The sequence below is a fragment of the Camelus dromedarius genome, chromosome 18, assembly GCF_036321535.1.
Source record: "Camelus dromedarius isolate mCamDro1 chromosome 18, mCamDro1.pat, whole genome shotgun sequence".
NCBI lineage: Eukaryota > Metazoa > Chordata > Mammalia > Artiodactyla > Camelidae > Camelus > Camelus dromedarius.
This window is the reverse complement of record NC_087453.1, coordinates 47785854-47807994: the sequence shown is the minus strand read 5'-3', so window position 1 is coordinate 47807994 and position 22141 is coordinate 47785854. Positions and strand designations below refer to the sequence as shown.

General features: G+C 41.6%; 1 protein-coding gene across 1 annotated transcript in view; it reads left to right on the top strand.

Moving 5' to 3' along the window:
• LOC105099862 (tyrosine-protein phosphatase non-receptor type 20) overlaps nt 1-22141 on the top strand; it is a 91441-nt gene that overhangs the window by 54608 nt on the left and 14692 nt on the right. The window contains exons 10-11 of the mRNA XM_064475960.1: nt 7463-7611; nt 10001-10091. Of these exons, the coding sequence (XP_064332030.1) occupies nt 7463-7611; nt 10001-10091 (240 nt within the window). The remainder of the gene's footprint in view (nt 1-7462; nt 7612-10000; nt 10092-22141) is intronic.

The window sequence follows — 22141 nt, the reverse complement described above, 5'->3', positions numbered from 1 at the left end:
GGCATAGTTGTCAGTACCTACACTTAATCACATTATAAAGCAGAACACTTCTCAGTCTACTACATCTTTTACATTTATAACACTTAACAGTTTTCTCCACAAATAGTGGTTTTTGTGTAATTTCAAGGTACATAGTCGTAATTTTCCCAAAACGAGGATCCTTCCTTTCAAAGTGATAGACTCTGCACCTCTGGAAAAACAAACTCCCATTAATTCTTTTTTTTTAACATTTTTTATTGATTTATAATCATTTTACAATGTTGTGTCAAATTCCAGTGTTCAGCACAGTTCCTCAGTCATTCATGGACATATACACACTCATTGTCACATTTTTTTCTCTGTGAGTTATCATAACATTTTGTGTACATTTCCCTGTGCTATACAGTACAATCTTGTCTATCTATTCTACAATTTTGAATCCCAGTCTATCCCTTCCCACCCTCCACCCCCCTGGCAACCACAAGTCTGTATTCTCTGTCTATGAGTCTATTTCTGTCCTGTATTTACGCTTTGTTTTTGTTTGTTTGTTTGTTTTTGTTTTTGTTTTTTAGATTCCACATATGAGCGATCTCATATGGTATTCTTCTTTCTCGTTCTGGCTTACTTCACTTAGAATGACATTCTCCAGGAGCATCCATGTTGCTGCAAATGGCGCTATGTTGTCGATTTTTATGGCTGAGTAGTATTCCATTGTATAAATATATCACTTATTCTTTATCCAGTCATCTGTTGATGCACATTTAGGCTGTTTCCATGTTTTGGCTATTGTAAATAGTGCTGCTATGAACATTGGGGTGCAGGTGTCATCCTGAAGTAGGGTTCCTTCTGGATATATGCCCAGGAGCGGGATTCCTGGGTCATACGGTAAGTCTATTCCTAGTCTTTTGAGGAATCTCCACACTGTTTTCCATAGTGGCTGCACCAAACTGCATTCCCACTAGCAGTCTAGGAGGGTTCCCTTTTCTTCACAGCCTCTCCAGCATTTGTCATTTGTGGATTTTTGAATGACGGCCATTCTGACTGGTGTGAGGTGATACCTCATTGTAGTTCTGATTTGCATTTCTCTGATAATTAGTGATATTGAGCATTTTTTCATGTGCCTTTTGATCATTTGTATGTCTTCCTTGGAGAATTGCATGTTTAGGTCTTCTGCCCATTTTTGGTATGGGTTGTTTATTTTTTTCTTATTGAGTCTTATGAGCTGCTTATATATTCTGGAGATCAAGCCTTTGTCGGTTTCATTTGCAAATATTTTCTCCCATTCCGTAGGTTTTCTTCTTGTTTTACTTCTGGTTTCCTTTGATGTGCAGAAGATTGTAAGTTTCATTACATCCCATTTCTTTATTCTTGCTTTTATTTCTACTAGGAGAACATTTTTGATATGTATGTCAGATAATGCTTTGCCTATGTTTTCCTCTAGGAGGTTTATTGTATCTTGTCTTATGTTTAAGTCTTTGATCCATTTTGAGTTGATTTTTGTATGTGGTGTAAGGGAGTGTTCTAGTTTCATTATTTTACATGCTGCTGTCCAGTTTTCCCAACACCATTTGCCAAAGAGACTGTCTTTATTCCATTGTATATTCTTGCCTCCTTTGTTGAAGATTAGTTGACCAAAAGTTTGTGGGTTCATTTCTGGGCTCTCTATTCTGTTCCATTGGTCTATATGTCTGTTTTTGTACCAATACCATGCTGTCTTGATGACTGTAGTTCTGTAGTATTGTCTGAAGTCTGGGAGAGTTATTCCTCCAGCCTCTTTCTTTCTCTTCAGTAATGCTTTGGCAATTCTAGGTCTTTGATGGTTCCATATAAATTTGATTATGATTTGTTCTAGTTCTGTGAAATATGTCCTGGGTAATTTGATAGGGATTCCATTAAATCTGTAGATTGCCTTGGGCAGTGTGACCATTTTAACAATATTGGTTCTTCCAATCCAAGAGCATGGAATATCTTTCCATTTTTTAAAGTCTTCTTTAATTTCCTTCATCAATGGTTTCTAGTTTTCTGTGTATAATTCTTTTACCTCCTTGGTTAGATTTATTCCCAGATATTTTATTACTTTGGGTGCTATTTTAAAGGGGATTGTTTCTTTACTTTCTTTTTCTATTGATACATCGTTAGTGCAAAGAAATGCAACTGATTTTTGAACATTAATTTTGTAACCTGCTACCTTGCTGAATTCTTCAATCAGCTCTAGTAGCTTTTGTGTCGACCTTTTAGGGTTTTCTATATATAGTAACATGTTGTCAGCATATAGTGACACTTTTACCTCTTCTTTTCCAATTTGGATCCCTTTTATTTCTCTCTCTTGCCTGATTGCTGTGGCTAGGACTTCCAGGACTATATTGAATAGGAGTGGTGATAGTGGGCATCCTTGTCTTGTCCCAGATTTTAGTGGGAAGCTTTTGAGTTTTTCACCATTGAGTACTATGCTGGCTGTAGGTTTGTCATATATAGCTTTTATTATGTTGAGATATGTTCCCTCTCTACCCACTTTGGCGAGAGTTTTTATCATAAATGGGTGTTGAACTTTATCAAATGCTTTTTCTGAATCGATTGAGATGATCATGTGGTTTTTGTCCTTTCTCTTGTTGATGTGATGTATTACATTGATTGATTTGCATATGTTGAACCAGCCTTGTGTCCCTGGGATGAACCCCACTTGGTCATGATGTATAATCTTTTTTATGTGTTGTTGGATTTTATTTGCTAAAATTTTGGTGAGGATTTTGGCGTCTATGTTCATCAGTGATATTGGCCTATAATCCTATTTTTTTGTAGTGTCTTTGCCTGGTTTTGGTATCAGGGTGATGGTGGCTTCATAGAATGAGTTTGGGAGTATTCCCTCCTTTTCAATCGTCTGGAAGAGTTTGAGAAGGACTGGTATGAGTTCTTCTTTGTATGTTTGGTAGCATTCCCCGGTGAAGCCATCCAGTCCTGGACTTTTATTTGTAGGGAGGTTTTTAATTGCTATTTCGACTTCATTTCTAGTGATCGGATTGTTCAGGTGGTCAGTTTCTTCTTGATTCAGTCTTGGTGGACAGTATGTTTCCAGAAACTTGTCCGTCTCCTCTAGGTTATCCAGTTTGGTTCCATATAGTTTTTCATAATATTCTCGTATGATATTCTGTATTTCTATTTTATTTGTTGTGATTTCTCTATTTTCCTTTCTTATTTTGCTAATTTGTGCTCTCCCCTTTTTCTTCTTTGTGAGTTTGGCCAGAGGTTTGTCGATTTTATTTACTTTTTCAAAAAACCAGCTTTTGGTTTGGTTGATTTTTTCTATGGTCTTGTTCATCTCTATTGTATTTAGTTCCTCTCTGATCTTTATTATTTCCTTCCTTCTGCTGCTTTTTGGGGCTTTTTGTTCTTCTTTTTCTAATTCATTCAGGTGGTGGGTTAAATTGTTTATTTGAGATTGTTCTTCTTTTTTGAGGAAGGCCTGTATCGCTATAAACTTCCCTCTTAGCACTGCCTTTGCTGTGTCCCATAGGTTTTGAGTGGTTGTGCTTTCATTATCATTTGTCTCAAGGTATTTTTTAATTTCAACTTTGATTTCCTCATTGACCCATTGGTTTTTTCAATAACATATTGTTTAATCTCCATGCTTTCCTTTTTTTCTCCTTTGTTTCTCTGTTGTTGATTTCCAGTTTCATGGCATTGTGGTCAGTAAAGATGCTTGAGATAATTTCTATCTTCTTAAAATTGTTGAGGTTTCTTTTGTGCCCAAGTACATGATCGATCCTGGAAAATGTTCCATGTGCACTTGAAAAGAATGTATATCCTATTTTTGGGGGGTGTAATGCTCTGAAAATATCCACCAAATCTACTTTTTCTATTGTAGTATTTAATTTCTCTGTTGCCTTGTTTATTTTCTGTCTGGAAGATCTGTCTAGTGATGTTAATGCAGTGTTAAAATCTCCAACTATGATTATTTTCCCATCAATATCCCCCTTTATCTCTGTTAGTAATTCTTGTATGTACTTAGGTGCTCCTATATTGGGTGCATATATATTAACGAGTGTAATATCCTCCTCTTGTATCATTCCTTTAATGACTATAAAGTGTCCTTCTTTATCTTTCTTTGTGGCCTTTGTTTTAAAGTCTATTTTGTCTGAAATCAGTACTGCAACACCTGCTTTTTTGGCTTTTCCATTTGCATGGAATATCCTTTTCCATCCTTTCACTCTCAATCTATATGTGTCCTTCTCCCTAAAGTGGGTCTCTTGTATGCAGCATATTGAAGGTTCTTGCTTTATTATCCAGTCTGCCACTCTATATCTTTTGACTGGAGCATTTAGTCCATTAACATTTACAGTAATTAATGATAGATGTGTGTTTATTGCCATTTTGAACTTTTCTTTGCAGTTGATTTGGTATTTCCTCTTTGTTCCTTTCTTCTTCCTTTAGTGGTTTGGTGATTTTCCTTTGTATTATCATGGGTTTTATTTAGTTTTTGTGACTCCCTCTAAGTTTTTGGCTTGTGGTTACCCTTTTTTGTAAATCTATTAGCCCATTACTATAACTGTTTTTATTAAACTGATAGTAACATGATCTCAAACCCATCCTACCATTAAAAAAAATTTTAAAAAGAAAGAAAAAAATATATTCTGTATTTCCCTGCCTCCCTCTCCCACTCTCAGTGATTTGTATGTCTTCTTTTATAATTTCGTGTTTACTTTATTTGTAATTCATGAGTTATCAGCTTTCCAGTTATGAGTTTCTCATTTCTGTAGCATCCTGCTGCTTTTCTATTTAGAATAGCCCTTTCAATATTTCTTTTAGCATGGGTTTAGTGTTGCTAAACTCCTGCAGCTTTTTTTTTTTCTTTTTTTTTTTTGTCTGTGAAACTCTTTATTTCTCCTTCTATCCTAAAGGATAGCCTTGCTGGATAAAGTATCCTAGGCTGCATCTTTTTTTCATTCAGGGCTTTGAATATATCTTGCCACTCCCTTCTGGCCTGTAGTGTTTGTGTAGAGAAATCAGCTGAGAGCCTTATGGGGGTTCCCTTGTAACTCACTCTTTGCTTTTCTCTTGCTGCCTTTAGAATCATTTCTTTATCCTTGACTCTGGCCATCTTGATTATGATATGTCTTGGTGTGGATCTATTTGGGTTCTTCCTGTTTGGGACCCTCTGAGCTTCCTGTACTTGGATATCTGATTCCTTCTTTAAGTTTGGGAAGTTTCCAGTCATGATTTCTTCAAAAACCTTTTCAATCCCCTTTGATCTTTCTTCCCCTTCTGGGACCCCTATTATGCGAAGATTGGGATGCTTTATATTATCCCATAGGTCCCTTATGCTATTTTCATTATTTTTTATTTGCTTATCTTGTAGCTCTTCTGAATGGGTGCTTTCTATTGTCCTATCTTCTAGGTCACTAATTCGTTCCTCTGCATTATCTAGTCGGCTTTGCACAGCTATTAGATCATTCCTCATCTCTGTCAATGAGTTTACCCATTATACTTGGCTCTTCTTTATAGCTTCAATTTCATTTTTGACATATTTTGTATCTCTAAACACTATCTCTTTTAATTCCTTCAGCAATTTGATCACTCCTTTTTTGAAATCTTGATCTAGTAGGCTATCGATATCTATTTCATTGATCTTTCTTTCAGGGGATTTCTCTTGTTCTTTTAATTGGGAAAGGTTTCTCTGCTTCATCTTGCTCATACCTCTCTGGCACTGTGGTTTATGGAGTATCAGTTGTCTATTTTGGTCCTTAAGGAGTTTATCTATCTAATAACTATTTAGGAATAGAACTTAGGAAAAAAAGAAAAAAATAAGAGAGAGAGAGAAAGAATTTTAAAAGAAGGGAGAAAGAGGGTTTGAAAACAGTGTATAATGAATAATAGAAGAGCGAGTTGAAGCAGAATATCAACCGGGTTGAGACGTCCTTTTAAAACTTTTTTAAAAAGGGGGGGGGGATGAATAGATGTATTTGAGACCTGTGTCTAATCAATAACAGGACATCAAAACCCAAGAGAAATAGAAATGAATTAAGAAGTAAAAGTTAAGAGGGTAATAGAAAATAGAACAGGTAAAAACAGATTTAAAAAAAAAGGGGGGGGGGGTTGTCGGTGTTCTCCTGGAATCTGTGTGCTTTTAATGTGAAGTCTTTCTGTCTTCATCCTGTTTTGGAAGCTCAGCTTGCTGTTTTCAGAGGCCCTCCGTTGGCGCCCTCTTCTGTGCTGCTCCCAGCACCTGTCGGCAAGCAGATCGCGCCTCCTCCTAACACTGGGTCAGGTGCAGCTCTCCTCTGCTGTGGGCGGGCGAGTCACTGCCCCTCCCGATGCCGCGGTCAGATGTTGCAGACTGGCCGGGTAGGAGGGCGGGTCGTGCCCCCTCCCAGCACCTCGGTCAGGGGCTGTGTTCCTGCCGGAAAGGCGGGGGGCCGCTCTCGCTCTACCTGCGCCACCGCCGGTAACTCCGCTGCTCTGTGCGGCTGCGCACTCTGTCCTGGTCGGCGCTCCGCAGGTGGGCTCGGGGAAGACCGAGGGACAGCCTTGTCCCTGCTCTGGGCCAAAACCCAGCTCCTTGTTTGTCTTTGTGGAGCAAGTTCTCTGAGGGACCAGGATGGAAGGATCCTATCTGCCTCGGGCTGCAGGCCAGTCTCAGTCTGGCCTTTGAGGCTACTAAGCCCTTCGGTGCCGATGCAGGTTTCACCCCCGCCCCCGCCTGGATGCTAAGCGCTGGAGGATATGGCGGCTGTGCCTGAGCCCCGCCTCTCTTCCCCCGAATACTTTCCGCGGGTTTTCAGAGATGGGGGTGTGCACCCTTCCTCCGAGAGCACATCAACCTTGCTGTTTTATGGAGGGCCCCGGTTGTTCTGCCCTGTGCACCCACAGCCACGGTGCGCAGCCCCTTGTAGTCCCCCAGGGCTGCCTCCGTGCAGCCGCCCCAGTCCTCTGCCCGGCTTGTGCAGCCTGGCCCTGCCCGCAGCTGCTGGCCCGCGTTTCAGGCTGGGTGTCAGGGGGACCCTATGTGCCCGTTTAGCTTAGTTCTGTCAGTCAAGGGCTGCTCCGTATAGATCCGAGCCTCGGAGGTTCCCCCTCCGTCCTGCTGGCCTCTCAGTTGGAGAGGGGAGACCCAGCGAACGAGCGCCAGTCCTTCTTTGCTGCTCCCTCCCCGCGGGACTTGTCCCGCTCTGCTTTGCCTTTTGTTCTTTCTTCTTTCCTTCTCTCCTACCAGATTTTTGGCGTCTTTATGTTTTGAAGAGGGCGATGTTCTGTCGGAGTTCCACAGGTGCTCTGGTTGGCTGAGTGGGTCTGTGGATGTGGGTCTTGGTGCATTTGTGAGAGAGGGTGAGCTGCGAGCGACCTTCAACTCCGCCATCTTCTCTCTTCCCCATTAATTCTTAAGTGGCTGTGTTTTTACTTAAGAGAAGATGACAAAAATAAAAATAAAATCTCCCTTTATATATATATATATATGTAACTTAGACATGTGAAATTTTCTCTTTCTTAGGTATGGAAATTGTTTCCGAAATGGAGCTAGCTCAGTTGGCTCTGGTTAGACCATTAACATTCAGTAGTCATGAGAATTCAACCATGAAGTGTTATTTTGAAATGCTTGAGAGAAAAGTATCAGAATTTGAAATCATCGAGGAATTTACGGTAAATATTTTGGTCTTAACAAATTCTGTATGTGATCTCTTTCCACATCACAACCAGAAGATTTCTATTTCTTTTCTTTTTTCTGATTGAGTCAATTGTTTCTATGTTTTAAAAGTGGTAGATGTACATAGTAAAAGAGTCAAATAGCATAAAATGTTATAAAACGAAGTCTCTCTCTTTCTCCCGTGACTCCCTAGGCCCCCTTTCCACCATAAAGTTTGTCGTATAAACTTTCAGAAAAATTGGCTTGTACTTTACTCACTATTTCACCCTTTCTTTTCTTTTTATTAAAAAAGTTCCACATAAGTAATTTCCAAGTATATTGTCAGCGCATATAGCTGTATCTTAAGTATTGCATGGTAGTTAATTATGTGAATAAAGACCTTTTCTTTAAATAGTCCCCTACGATGGACCTTTAGGTTATTCTGGTCTTTGCTATTATGAATAAGAACCACCCCTCTTCATGTGCATGTGCATACGTGTTAGTATTCTCTAGAACAAATTCCTAGAAAGACAGCCATATTTTGTGTTATCAAATTTTTGGATCTTTGCTCATCCTTTAAATGACAAATGATTCCTTATTGATGATCTAATTGGCATATCTTTATGTGAGAACAAACAAATAGCTTTCCATATGCTTTTAATTCTAATTCTTTGCTCAGTTTCCTATCAATTAATAACTCTTTATGTAATGAATAAATAACCCTTTTGTATGTGTTCTATTTGGTGAAATCTTCCGGTTTGTTTTTGTATTACACACGTGTGCACACGTTTACCAAACAGAAGTGGCTGCTTTTTGTGGTCGGACGTGGCAGTCTTTTCTTTTTGGGCTCCTGGGTTTTCTGCATCCTGTAGGATTTTCCCTTTCACGCTGGGAACGTAACAGTTACATAATACTTTTTTTTTAATACTTTTATGAATTTTGTTAATGTGTAAGTCTTTTACCCAGCTAGAATTTAATTTTTAAGGTATTTGGGATCCAGCGTTATGTAGCTAATCAGATGTCCCAAGGTTCGCTTGTCCCTTCAGTGGTGTGAAATGCCACTTTTATCATATACTGAAGCTCTGCACTTACTTTAATTTTTTTTCCATTAATTTGTTTATTCATGTACTGGTACCAAACTTTTAAAATTAGCATCACGTTACATTTTATTTTACTATCTATTAAGACTAGTCTTCCCTCATTACTCTTTTACAAAATTCTTCCTACAGATGTTTTTTTTCCAGGTTAATTTTAGAATTGGTTTGCAGAAAGAGTAAAAGGTAAAAGCCTGATCATATTAGCCTACTGCTTAAAACCTTCACTGGCTCCTCATTCCCCGAGGCAGTAGTTGCCAAACAGTAACTTAAAAGACCGGTAGCGCCAAGCTGGCTACCCGAGAGTTACTGAAGAGCTTTTGAAAAGTACGGGCTCTCAGGCTTTATCCACAAATACTCTGGTAGAGCAGGACTGGATACATCACAGTTCCTTCTGCATATGAAACCAGGCCTTCCTGGTTAGTTCTGGTTTCCCTTGGGCCAAGTCGTGTGCTCTGGGCTGTTGCTGCTGTACTGTGAACTGTTCCCCAGAGAGGACGTGTGCCTCCGGGCCTTTGTTGCTGTTCTCCTGCCTGCTGTGGTACCTGTGCACCTCTGCTCTGCTGTCCTTCCACACACAGACTTCCGTGTGCCTGGCTTCCTGTGACTCAGGAAGGGCCAGTTCAGGGCTCTCCTTCCTGTGCTGTCAGGTGCAGTCTTGTGCTGTCATTTACACTAGTGTGTCTGTGCATTGATCACGTGTCTGTCTCTAGCTGCTCTGTTAACGTCTTAAGGATGAGGCCATTTTCAGGTTTATCTTTTATTTTGATATCTAGGACAGTGATGAGTACATACTAAATGTTCAATAAATGTTGAATTTGCAGTTGTTAAAGAAAGTTTTTGAAAAGAAGAATTCTTTAATTAGTATCCTAGCTGTAATTTCTTCATGGGGCAAGGAGTAAATTGTGAGAATTTATATTTTTTGTTTATATGTTTTTGTTGCTGTTATTTTATTGTTTTTCTTTATAAAATGATACATTTAGGGGTAAGTCCTAAGAAGTAAATATTCTGTACTGGCTTTTTTTTTTAATGTGAAAAAGGAAAAATCTTGAAGTTGAAGGGAAAAAGTATCTCCAGAGAGTTTAACATTTCCTTTTCAAGCAACTTATTGATTGATATCTCAAATTTTAGATGTTCTATATAGTATTTTTTCAGTGAGGTTCTGACTTCTCTATCATACAACACGTTCAACATCAGGTGATGTCATATAGGGACTAAGAATCATGAATGCTACACAAAGACAGATTTCTTTCTTTCTTTCTTTCTGTTTTGCTATAGTAAATACATAACTTACATTTCTTACCTTTTAAAGGCTTTGAGATCTAAGAATCTGCCTGCTGTGTTCAGCTCTGGGAATGAACTACACAACAGACACAAAAACAGATATCAAGATATTCTTCCATGTAAGCAAAAAGTGGTTTAAAATATCTTCCTATTTACGTTTGGGAAAAGATAAAAAGTGGGTTGTGTGGCTTTCAGTATTAGGCATTCTGACCAGTGACCGTGATGGAGAGCTCTGGCAGCTGGCAGTGGGTGGCCTGGGCCCATTTTGGGTGTACTAGAAAAGGGTGAGGATCAAGTCTTCTGTCCCAGGTGAATCTCCCAGTCACTGTCACAGGGTTATTACACAAGTCCTGCAACCTTGTGCTTACGTATTGCTACTCCTCAGGCCATGAACCATCTAAAACATAATGTTTAACCATCTGAGACGTTTCCTGGCCGTTTTTTTGTTCAGACACACAAATACAGTGGGGCTATTTGTACCCTTTGTCCTGGACAATAAAGCTTTCAGTCTCCCCTCTAACAGGAGGCTGCCCTTTGGTTGTTGCCTGAGGGTTACACGTTGCTTCCCTGTGCAGGGGAAGCCAGTGTCGCTGCCTCCCCACCCAGGTACAGAGTTACCAGTCTCAGACCATCCAAAGAGCAGACACAAAACAACATAGTTTTACTCTGAGGCAGGAAGTCTCATTATATGCCTCACGTTCCTTTCAAAGTCAAAATTTTTCCAAATTAAATAACCATTTTTCTTCCTACAACATGACCTTCCTCCTTTATTCTGTATTTTATTTAGTATAACCACTTATCTGTCCATCCAGAAAACCCTGAGTCACCTGCAGTATCCAGAGTGGTCACAAAGTCCTTTTGATTCCACCTCCTTAGTGCCTCTAGAATCCTCCCCATCTCTCAGTTCCCACTGCTGCTGACTTCAGTTGAGCCTGTTTGTCTCTCAGCTGGCCTCTGTCTTCTTCACGGCCTCCACTCCCATCTGCTCACAGCAGCTGCTGAAACGAGTCCCTAAAACATGAATCAGAGCACGTTACTGTCCCTTGAACGTGCTTCTTCAGCGACAGCTCTGCTGCTGTCACGGCCAAGTTCTTCAGCACGGCACAAGTGTTACCTCTCTAGCCTCGGCTCTCCCACAGAACAACTTCTGGTTTCCGGAACTCATCGTTCTCTGTCTCTTGTCTCCAGGACTTTGAGTCTGTGGTTCTTGCAAGAACCGTCCGTCCTCCCTCCTTTGCTGAGGTGGTTCCTGCTGTCTTTCAGAGCTAGCCTAACCAGACTGTCCTTGTTTCCCACAAAGCTGGGTCTGGTGCTTCTCTAATAGTCCCATACCATCTTGTGACTACCCTCCCCCACTTACCAAGCTGTGTTTAAATTATCTGTTTACGTTGCTGTTTCTCCTGTTGAGGTGGTTGTCATGAAAATCAGAGTAGAATACAGTGACTGCCGTCATTGGATAAATACCTTCATGTTTGTTGGTTCATTAGGATCTAAAATAACTTTATGTTTATAAAAGTAACACTACCTTCCCGGGATAGTTAAAATAATTTATTCTTCTATCTTTTAGGGGAGAGTGTGTAGAAATACATTGATGAATAGTTCTGAAATCGGGGTGATAAACCACTATTAGACATTTTAAGAGATAATACCAACAATTTGCTGTCACTCCAAGAGGCCAGTTACATAAAAGGCCCCAATCATATAATTCCTGTGTCTGCATGTGCAGTTAGTCCTCAGGGAGACTGAATGCAAACAGGCCTTTAAAATGAGACTGTCAGGATTTTGAGAAACTTGTTTTAGGATATGGGGTACGTTTAACATTTGATCTTGTGTGAACTCTATTCAGGGTACAAGAAGAGTGACAACTAAAAAGATGCCAAGATATGAAAAAGTAGTTAAATGATTAAAACTACAGAAAATCATGTAAAATTTTTTGCTTTTCTCTTAAAAGAAAATCAACTGTAATTCAACCAAGTTCTTTAGTTCTTTTTTTTTTTTTTTAACCAAACATTCAGTTTATTAAAAGGGATCAATTAGCAGGGCTGGAGGGAAAAAGGCCAATACTGATGCAAAATAGCAAAAGCTTTTTAATTCTGAGCACACAAGCAGCGCCCCCCAAATGCAACTGTAAGGAAAGTCCTCCTGGAGCACAAAAGGGCTTATGCCCCAAAGGCTTATTCAACAGAACCTGGAAAAGAAACGCTGCAAACGCAGTGAGTTAGGCGACGGCCCCATAAAGGTAGGCAACTCAAGGCCTTATTTTCCTAAATCAAAGCCGTGCATTTAGCTAATCCTGGTAAAGGTCCCGATAGCCAAAGGGAAACAAGCTTTTCCTGTCCTGCTTAGAGGCGAGCGAAAAGCAAATGTTTGAGAGGCACAGAACCCTGCCCACTGGCCCAAGCCCCCTCACAAGGACCCCCTACTTATGTCAGCTGACCCACTGAGTCACTGAGTAGGTCAGTCACTGGGAATGCAAATCCACAAACACGAGGCATGCTAATGTATTTACATTTAAATTTCACACAATGAGCTCAGTATATGCTAGCCGACTTCAGATTTTTGAAACAGAGATAAATGGACAGCCTTAAGGATCCGAATTATACACTACACAGTATATCCAACAACTGGAAAACTCACTAGGAGGTGGTGTAACTACGTATCTGTACATTTAGCAAGTGTAGGCACAGGCCCTGCAGTTTGAAGAAAAGCCCGTTCAGGACAGAGCTGACGGCCTCCCCTTGACTTGCAGACAAACTAAGGAGTCTGCCAGTACACAGAAGCCACTGAATTCAGAAAGGTAGCAATAGGTACTAAGGAGCTGGCTTTTGCCATCAGGGATTGTGGGGATCAGCCTGAAGCAGGACTGGGGGGAGGTGGGAAACGTCGCAGCTCAGATCCAGGGTCTGCAGGTGAGAACAGCAGTCCACAGGCAGGATGGTTAGCTCTGTCCTCAGACATTCCCGGGTTTCCAGACGAGTTCCTGGGACGTTTTCCCCAAACAGTGAACCAAGTTCTGTTTTAAAGTCCACTGATTTTCCTACCTCATGCCACAGTGTAATTTAATCTAAAATGAGCACACTTAAGTGACAGTTGTAGTAAATTTCTTTGATTTCTTCACCACACATTTCTTGAATTTATAGTCAAGGTTTCTGAAGAATCACATTGAGAAAGCCGGAGCAATAATTAGTTTTCTCTCCTCTTCAAATGCTGAGAAAACTAAATGAGAGAATTCACACCTCTCAGGGTACTGTAAGTACAGGAGTCCTCAGTTTGCCCGGCTCCAGTATGCATGCATTTCAGTTGCTGCGTCTGATTAAGTAACACCAGTCCGTCAACGCACTACTCAAACTTCTGCACCCATGCTGTATTCTGCAAACTTCACTTCCGGCTTTTCAGTCCACAGACCACTACGTAAATCACAGATGTGCCTCGTGCGTGCCTGTTAGTCAGCTCGTGTGCAGTCAGCAGAGCACGTGGCTGTGTTGCCTTCTTGCCTCCCAGTGATAAACCCACATAACACTTCTCAAAAATAGATGATCAGAAGAGAGAGTTGGCCAACGAAGATAGAATTGCAGCAAAGAAAGGAAAAGTGATAGCTCTGGGGGTGAAATTCTAATAGAACATCAATAGGGGTGTAGAAGAAGATGTTGGGCTGCCACCATTGAAGAGGCCCCAGAGGTGAAGCCAGAATAACCTGCTGAAGGGGAATTTGTCAGCATAAATGCGGGAAGAGTTTGTGGCAGAAAGGATGAAGGTGTCCTGGTGAAATGATGCTGGCAAAAAAGCACTTCACGTTAAAGAAACTCTTGGAGCTGCTCCACAGTAGCATAAGTGCAAAGGACAAAGTGTTGGAAACTGATCCAAACTTGGAAGGGAGTCCAGCAGTTCACCGAGGCACAGAAAAGAGCTCACTCCGTGTTGTGAGTTACGTAATGAAAAGTAGAGGCACACGCTATTGAAATTACTCTTGATAAATTTTGAGTAAGTTAAATGTCCTAATTCTCAGTGTTTCTAATGTTTTAAATTGCAGCGTTCTACATCAGTATTAGTCTTGCTCTTTTTCACTTTCCTATATGTTTATAACTAACAGTGAAAGGGAGTTTCTAATGTTCTGAGAGAAAGTTTTAAGGGTATGGAACAATCAGTTTGTCAAACTATGATTGTTAAGATCTTTTTGCGCAGCTTCAGCGCACACAGCCACATTACAGCTCTGTCCTACCGTGTCAAGCAAGAACGGACCTCATCATGTAGTCTAGGGATTTTTCAGGTGTAAAGACAGTATCTTGCATTTCTGCAGCACCTTACACTTCACAAGGCATTTTAAAATGTGAATTCTTACATAAGCTTCGTAAACTCCCTCTGAAGCAGACCCGTCAGATACTATTTTTCCTAGCTCTGAGGCTGAAAGAGATTTTAAAGGCTAAGAAAAGAGCAGGGCCATAGCACATGTCAGCTGCTCTGACTCTCAGCCCAGTACCTTCTCCGTTACTGTCTTTGGGTCAGGGTTTACTCAGAACTAACAAAGACAGTGACTTAGATTTCTAGCCGTTTTCCACTTTTCAGAGCAAGTTTACACATATCTCATTGAGTTCTTTCTGCAGTCACATGAGGAGGGCAGAGCAGATGATAGTATCTGAATTTAAGGATACAAATCAGTAAGGAAAGGATAATCTTTCAACAAACATTACTGGACAATTGCATGTTCATATACCCAAAAAAGTGGTGTCAAAAGCCAGGGATGCTTGGGCAGAGAGGGAATGTGAGGCTGTGTGAGGACACAAGAGCATGGTCAGCTACACGCCAAGGAGAGAGGCCTTAGAAGAAGTGAACCCTGCTGACACCTTGATCTTGGGCTCCTAGTGTCCAGAACTGTGAAAATAAGAAAATAACTGTTTAAGCCGCCCAGCCTGTGGTGTTTTGTCATGGCAGCCCTAGCAAACGGATGCGCTATGTCATTCCATTTATGTAAAATTCTAGAAGATTCAAACTAATTTAGATTGACATGAAGTTGATTAGTGGTCGCCTTGAGGGCAGGAGTGGTGCGAGACAGACAGATTGCAGGGGGGCGGGGTGTGAACATCTGAGCGGTGATGGAGATGCTCAGTTATCTGTACTGTAGTGATGGTTTCATGGGTGCACACGCATGATAGTTATACCTCAATACCCTGTTAGAAAGATGGTTTGTGAGCACAAAGCTATATTACACTTTTTATATTTTGTACACTTTCCCATTGTAGTGTAGATAGCTGGAAAAACATCAGCTGGCTCAGGGAGAGTCAGCAAAGCTCAGTACTTCAGTGAGGCCTCTGTGTGTTTCTGTTACTACCCCCGCCAGGAGGAGGAGGAGGAGGAGTAATATGGTTAGATGTGCCCCGCACTGATCTGAGTCCTTCACAGGTTGCGACTCCTGTAACCCTCATCACAGTCCTGTGATGCTGGTGCTCAGAATCTTTGTTTCACGAAAAGGCTAAGAGAAACTAATTACTTTTCTGCACTGCAATTAGGAGACATACCTGGGACTCAGACTTCGGCTTAAGCACTCTGCAGTGGTGTTTCTCTATGTTAATTCTTGTTTAGACCACTAATGGGTTTTCTGTGCTGCGTGTTATTTTCTGTTTCAAGAAATCATGTTTAGCACTTAAATGATAGATTCAGTCGTTCTTTATACAGATACACAGCTGTGTTCTGCAAGCTTGCTGTGTTCTGCTGTTTCCTTTTCTGTCTTCCCTTAGTTCTGATTAATTAGTTGTTTCATTAGAGATGGGCTAAGTCGTTAATGTAGTCTCAAACTCCGCCTGTCTGCAGCTAGCTCTCCTTTTTTTTTTTTATCCTGATAAATGAATATCTTTGTTGATTTTAGGTTTATGGGATTTATCTCTTAGTTTTCTCTGGGTGTTAAACCTCACTGTTCTCCAGCTTCCAGTGTTTTAGATGAGAAATATAATGATAATCTGATTCTTACTCTTCTATAAGAAACATTTTTTTCATTCTGAAACCTTATCACATTTAATTTTTCCCTGAAATTCAGGAATGTTACCAGATGTGTTTCACTTTATCAGTCTTACCTACAACTCATGGAACCGTTCAGTCTGCAGACCCAGCCTTCCTTTAGCCGCAGGTTAGTGTCTTCCATTACTGGGTCCTTGCTCACCCTCAGTCCACTCTTTCCCTTTTTCTGGAGCCCCTGTGGTGCAGGGGGTGGTTTCCTCATCTGTCTTCGAAGGCTTTCCTCTTCCTCTGTTTCTTTACTTCTGCCTTTTTGTAGTTTTTGCATGTGTTTACCTTTCTCTCTCTAGTTTTTATTCTTACTCTTTCTTTCATTTGGTCTTCTAGGGAATTAATTTAAGTTTCAAAAAAGACTTTGCTCCTTTAGATCATCTACAAAATTTTTTAGCTAGTGTGGTGATTAATTGTATGCGTTGACTTGGCTAGGCCACAGTACCCAGGTGTTTGGTCAAACACAGTCCAGATGTTGTTGTAGAGATATTTTTAGATGTGATTAACATTTAAACAGTAGACTGAGTAAATCAGATTCTCCCCTGTAATATGCATGAGTGTCATTTAATCGATTTAAGAGAAAAAAATTCAGATTCCCCAAGGAAGAAGCCATTCTGCCTCCAGACTGCAGCATCAGCTCTTCTCTGAATCTTCAGCCTGACAGCCTGCCCTGCAGATTGCAGACTGCTAGCCCCATAGTGGTGTGAGCCAATTCCTTAAAATAAATCTCTTTCAGTATATATATATACGTATATATACACACACACATATGTACAGCTTATTGATTCTGTTTCTCTAAAGAGCACTGACTAATACAAACTTTGGTACCACGAGTGGTTCTAGAGGATTGGAATCTTAGAGATGAGTTTTATGAATTGGTTCCCTAATCTGACAGAATTTAAAGGCGTTAATGACTCTTTCTAGCAGTAAAGAGAGCACTGTAATTCGTGGCGTGACATGGCAGTAGAGATCCACAAACTCTCACTGGTGGGTATTCCTATTCAAATACTTATACAAAGGCAAGGTTCTGGATAACTATGTATAAGCTACCTGAGATTACTTTTGTCAAACTAACAAGTGTAACGAGATTGGCTGGTTGCTCCTAATTGTGCTGGACAAATGGGAAAAGAAAATTACCATCCCAGGGATTCAGATTTCCAACCCAAGCACCATGCAAATGTCCTGAAAGTTTTTATGTCTGCCCTGAAGTTAAACCCTTGTCTCCTATAGCCATGGAGCCAGGACCTCTGAAAACCTAACCCCAGGTCTCATCCTGCAAATGGCTAAAACACAATGCAAATTGAATTCCCGACCTCACAAGGTGTTTGCTGTTAAAATGAGGGCATTGACTGAGAAAGAATGCGATCCTGAAAACGAACAGAAACATAGGGGAAGATCCTGGTGAAGGTACACACAACAAACCCCTAAACGCTGAGGCGTCTTCTTCTCCAGGTCTGCTGACAGTGGCAAGAATCTGACAGCAATTGCAGGAGATCTGGAGCGTCGCTGTGGTCTGCCAGTTAGAGTGGTGCTTACAGAAGTCAGATAGTTAATGAGGCTTTAGCTCAGGTCCATTTCACAGTGGGTCCACTGGGTGCTGGCCCACTGTGGTTATTTCCCCAGTTCTGGAATGCATTACTGGAATAGATACACTCCGCAGCTGGCAGAATCCCTGCATTGGTTCCCTGACCTGTGGAGGAGGGCTAATACAACAGAAGAGGTCAAATGGAAGCCACTAGATTTGCTTCTACCTAAGAAAATAGTAAATTAAAAGCAATCCTGCATTCTTGGAGAGAATTCAGAGAATAGTGCCACCGTCAAGGAGTTAAGAGGCAGAAGTGGTGATTCCCCCCCACTCACCTGTTTGATCTGTGCAGAAAACAGGTGGACCTTAGAGAATGATAGCGAATTATTATAAGCTTAAGCAGATGGTGACTCGAGTTGCAGCTGCTGTACCAGATGTGATTTTACTGCTTTAGAAAATTACACATGCCCTGGTACGTGGTGTGCACCTGATGATCTGGCAAACGCTTTCTCTCCATACCTGTTAGTGGAGACCACCGGAAACAGTCTGCTTTCAGCTGGCAAGGTCAGCGATCCACCTTCACTGACCTGCCTCAGGGAAAGGTCAACTCTCCTGCCCTGTGTCGTAGTTCACAGGGATCTTGATCACCTTTTGAATCACCTAATACATCACAGTGGTCCATTATGTTGATGACATTGTGCTGACTGAACTAGTGAGCAAGAAGTAGCAGCTAACGAGACTTACAGGTAAGTCATTTGTGCATGAGAGGGTGGGAAATGAATCCAGCGAGAATTCAGCGGCCTCCTCTTCAGTGAAACTTCGAGAGGTCCAGCAGTGTGGGGCATGTCAGAATAACCCTTCCTAAGGTGAAGGGTAAGATGTTGCACCTGATCCCTTCCATAGCCGAAGGAGGCAGAATGCCTAGTGGTCCTCTGGATTTTGGAGGCAACACATTCCTCATTTGGGTGTGCTGCTCTGGCCCACCTACCAGGAGACTCAAAAGCTGCTCGTTCTGATTGGGGCTGAGAACAGGAGAAAGCTGTGCCACAGGGCCAGGCCGCTGCCCATCTGCTCTGCCCCTTGGGCCTCGGGATCCAGTAGACACAGTGCCAGTGGAAGACAGGGTTGCTGTCTGGAGCCTTTGTCAGGCCCTTATAGATGAATCGCAGCACAGGCCATGGGATTTTGGAGCAAAGTCTTGCCAGTCTCTGTATAACTGCTCTCCTTTTGAGAAACAGCTTTTGACCTGCCACTGGGCCTTAGTAGAGACTGAACACTTACCCATGGGCCATTGAGCCAGAAAGTTGGACGTGCACAGCCACATTCCATCATCAAATGGAAGTGGTGTGTACACGGTCGGGCTTGAGCAGGCTCTGAGGGTACAAGGTCGTGACATAAAGTGGCCAAAATGCCCGGGGTCCCTTCTCCTCCTGCGTTACCTTCTCTTTCCCAGCCTGCACCTGCGGCCTCATGACGAGTTCCCCATGATCAGCTGACTGAGGAAGAGAAAACTGGGGCCTGGCTGACAGGTGGTTCTGCTTGATAAGCAGGCACCACCTGAAAGCGGACGGCAGCTTCACTGCAGCCCCTTTTTGGGGAACATTCCCGAAGGACAGTGGTGAAGGGAAATCCTCCCCGGTGGTAGAACGTTGAACAGAGCACTTGGTTGTTCATTTTTCTTGAAAGGAGAAATGGCCAGAGGTTCAAATTTTTACTCATTCATGGGCTGTAGTCAGTTGTTTAGCAGGATGGTCAGGGACTTGGAAAGAACGTGATTGGAAAATTGATCACAGGGAGATCTGGGAGACATAATGTGTATAGACCTCTCTGAAAGGGCAAAAAAATTGAAGACATTTGTGTCCTTTGTGAATGCTCATCAGAGGATGATTTAAGAAGAGGTGTTAGTAATCACGTGGCTAGGATGACCTATCCTGTGGCTACTGGTCAGCCTCTTTCCCGGCCACCCCCTTTGTCACCCAGTGGGTTTATGAACAGAGAGATACGCTGGCTGTGCATGGGCTCCTCGATGTGGACTTCCACTCCCCAGGCCGACCTTCCTGCGGCCGCTGTCGAGAGCCCCATCCGCCAGCAGCAGACCCAAGACTGAGACCCCAGTCTGGCACCTTTGGGCGGGTTGATCACACTGGATTGCTTCTGTCATAGAAGGAACAGCGCTCTTCTTATCCTGAAGTAGACACTGGGTTCTACCAAAGCTGCCATCTGTGGGCCTGCAGGGTGCCTTCTCCACCGTCATGGTCGTCCACACAGCCTTGTTTCTGATCAAGGGGCTCACTTTGAGGGGCTCATGATCATGCAGTTCACTGGCCTTCACGTTTTCCTCGTAACCCCGAGGCCGCTGGCCAGGCAGAGCAGTGGAGTGGCCTTCTGGAGACTCGGCTGCAGTGCCGGCTAGGTGGCAGTGCCTCGCAGGGCTGGGGCGGTGTTCTCTGCAGGGGTGTTACTTGCTCCAAATTAGTGTCCAGTATATGGTGCTGTTTCTGCCATAGCCAGGAGCCAGGAATCGAGGGCTGGAAGTGCACTGGCCCCACTCACTGTAACTTCCGGTGATGAGCACGGGTTTTACCTCCTGTCGCTGCCACCTTCTGCTCTTAGGCCCCAAGCTCTTGGGCTGCCTGCATTAATGCCATCTGGCACTTGGTGGGGCTTTTCCACCTGCAGGCTTGAGTCTTCCTTGAAGGGAAGCAGGTCATGGAACTACTTGCAGACCGTGGAGTCTAGAGAAATGGCCGTGTAATGCAGAGCAAACTACTCAGCCACTTTGAGTAAAGGCTCCACAGGGTGCGGCTGGCCCGGCCGCACATTGGCACTGACTTCTGCTGCTCTCTCTGTTGCCTGGGGGACTCTTCTCCTGGGGCCACTCGAGCCACTTCTTTCCTGCTGAATTCGGGCCCACCCGGTTGCTTGGCGCTGTGCTTCCGTGTACTTTGCAGGTACCTTATTTACTTCACACATTGAAAGTCTGTGGCAGCCCTGCTTAGAGCCGATCTGTCAGCACCATCTTCCCAACAGCATTTCCTCACATTTTGGCACTTTTTGCAATATTTCAAACTTTTTCATTATTATTATATTTGTTACAGTTATCTGTGATCAGTCATCTTTGATATTACTATTGCAAAAAGATTACAACTTGCTGAAGGCTCAGATGATGGTTAGCATTTTCTAGCAATAAAGTATTTTTTAATTAAAATATGTATATTGTTTTATAGACATAATGTTATTGCACACTTAATAGACTACAGTGTAATATAATCTTTATATGCACCGGGGAACAAAAAAATTTCACGTGACTCACTTATTGCAATAGTCTCTTTTTTGTGGTGGTCCAGAAATTGAACCCACAGTATCTCCAAGGAATGCCTGTGTTCTGAATATTTTTTCTGAAATTCCTTTTTTTTTTTTTCTATTCAGTATCCTTTTTTTAACATTTTTTTATTGAGTTATAGTCATTTTACAATGTTGTGTCAAATTGCAGTGTAGAGCAATTTTTCAGTTATACATGAACATATATACATTCATTGTCACATTTTTTTTCGCTGTGAGCTACCACTAGATCTTGTATATAGTTTGCTGTGCTCTACAGTACAATCTTGTTTATCTATTCTACATTTTGAATTCCCAGTCTGTCCCTTCCCCCTTGGCAACTGCAAGTTTCTATTCTGTGTCTATGAGTCTGTTTCTGTTTTGTATGTTGTCGTGGGTTTTTTTAGATTCCACATATGAGCGATCTCAAAATTGTATTTTTCTTTCTCTTTCTGGCTTACTTCACTTAGAATGACATTCTCCAGGCACATCCATGTTGCTGCAAATGGCGTTATGTTGTCGGTTTTTATGGCTGAATAGTATTCCATTGTATAAATATACCACATTTTCTTTATCCAGTCATCTGTTGATAGACATTTAGGCTGTTTCCATGTCTTGGCTGTTGTAAATAGTGCTGCTATGAACATTGGGGTGCAAGTGTCTTTTTGAAGTAGGGTTCCTTCTGGATTTATGCCTAGGAGCGGGATTCCTGGGTTGAAGTTCCTTTTATGAATTCCTGTTACATGCTCTGCATCCTTTAGCATTTTAATAATTATCATCATTTTTTTCACTTTTTTTTTAAGTTCTGGTAAACTTCCTTAAGCCAGTTTTCTAAATCATTAATTTGTTTTTCTGTTCACTTCTCACTTTAGGGATTTTAATTGAGTAATTATGGTTTTTATTTGAAAGCAAGCTTTCATTACTTTGTTGTTTAATTTTCACATATCAAATCTCCCTTTTGATAATAAAAAAATTATTTTCTGCTACAAAATAGCACATGTTCACTCTAAGAAATTTTAGATAATAAAATAGCCACTGCTAGCATTTTGATAAATACTTGCCAAGTTTTTAAGTTGTATGTTGATATGTGATATATATGTATATGTGTGTATATATATATGATGAAAGATCTTACTTTAATGCTCTTTTACCTCCTTTATAATTGAATAATTTAACAAATTTATGTCAATAAACACATATATATCATCCTTTTAAATAATAAAATAAGATTTCCTCAGATTCCATTTAAAGTACAAATAGGAGTTTTTAAAAATATTCTTCCCTCCAGTCTGTCCCTTTCCACCCCCCACCCCCTTGGCTACCACA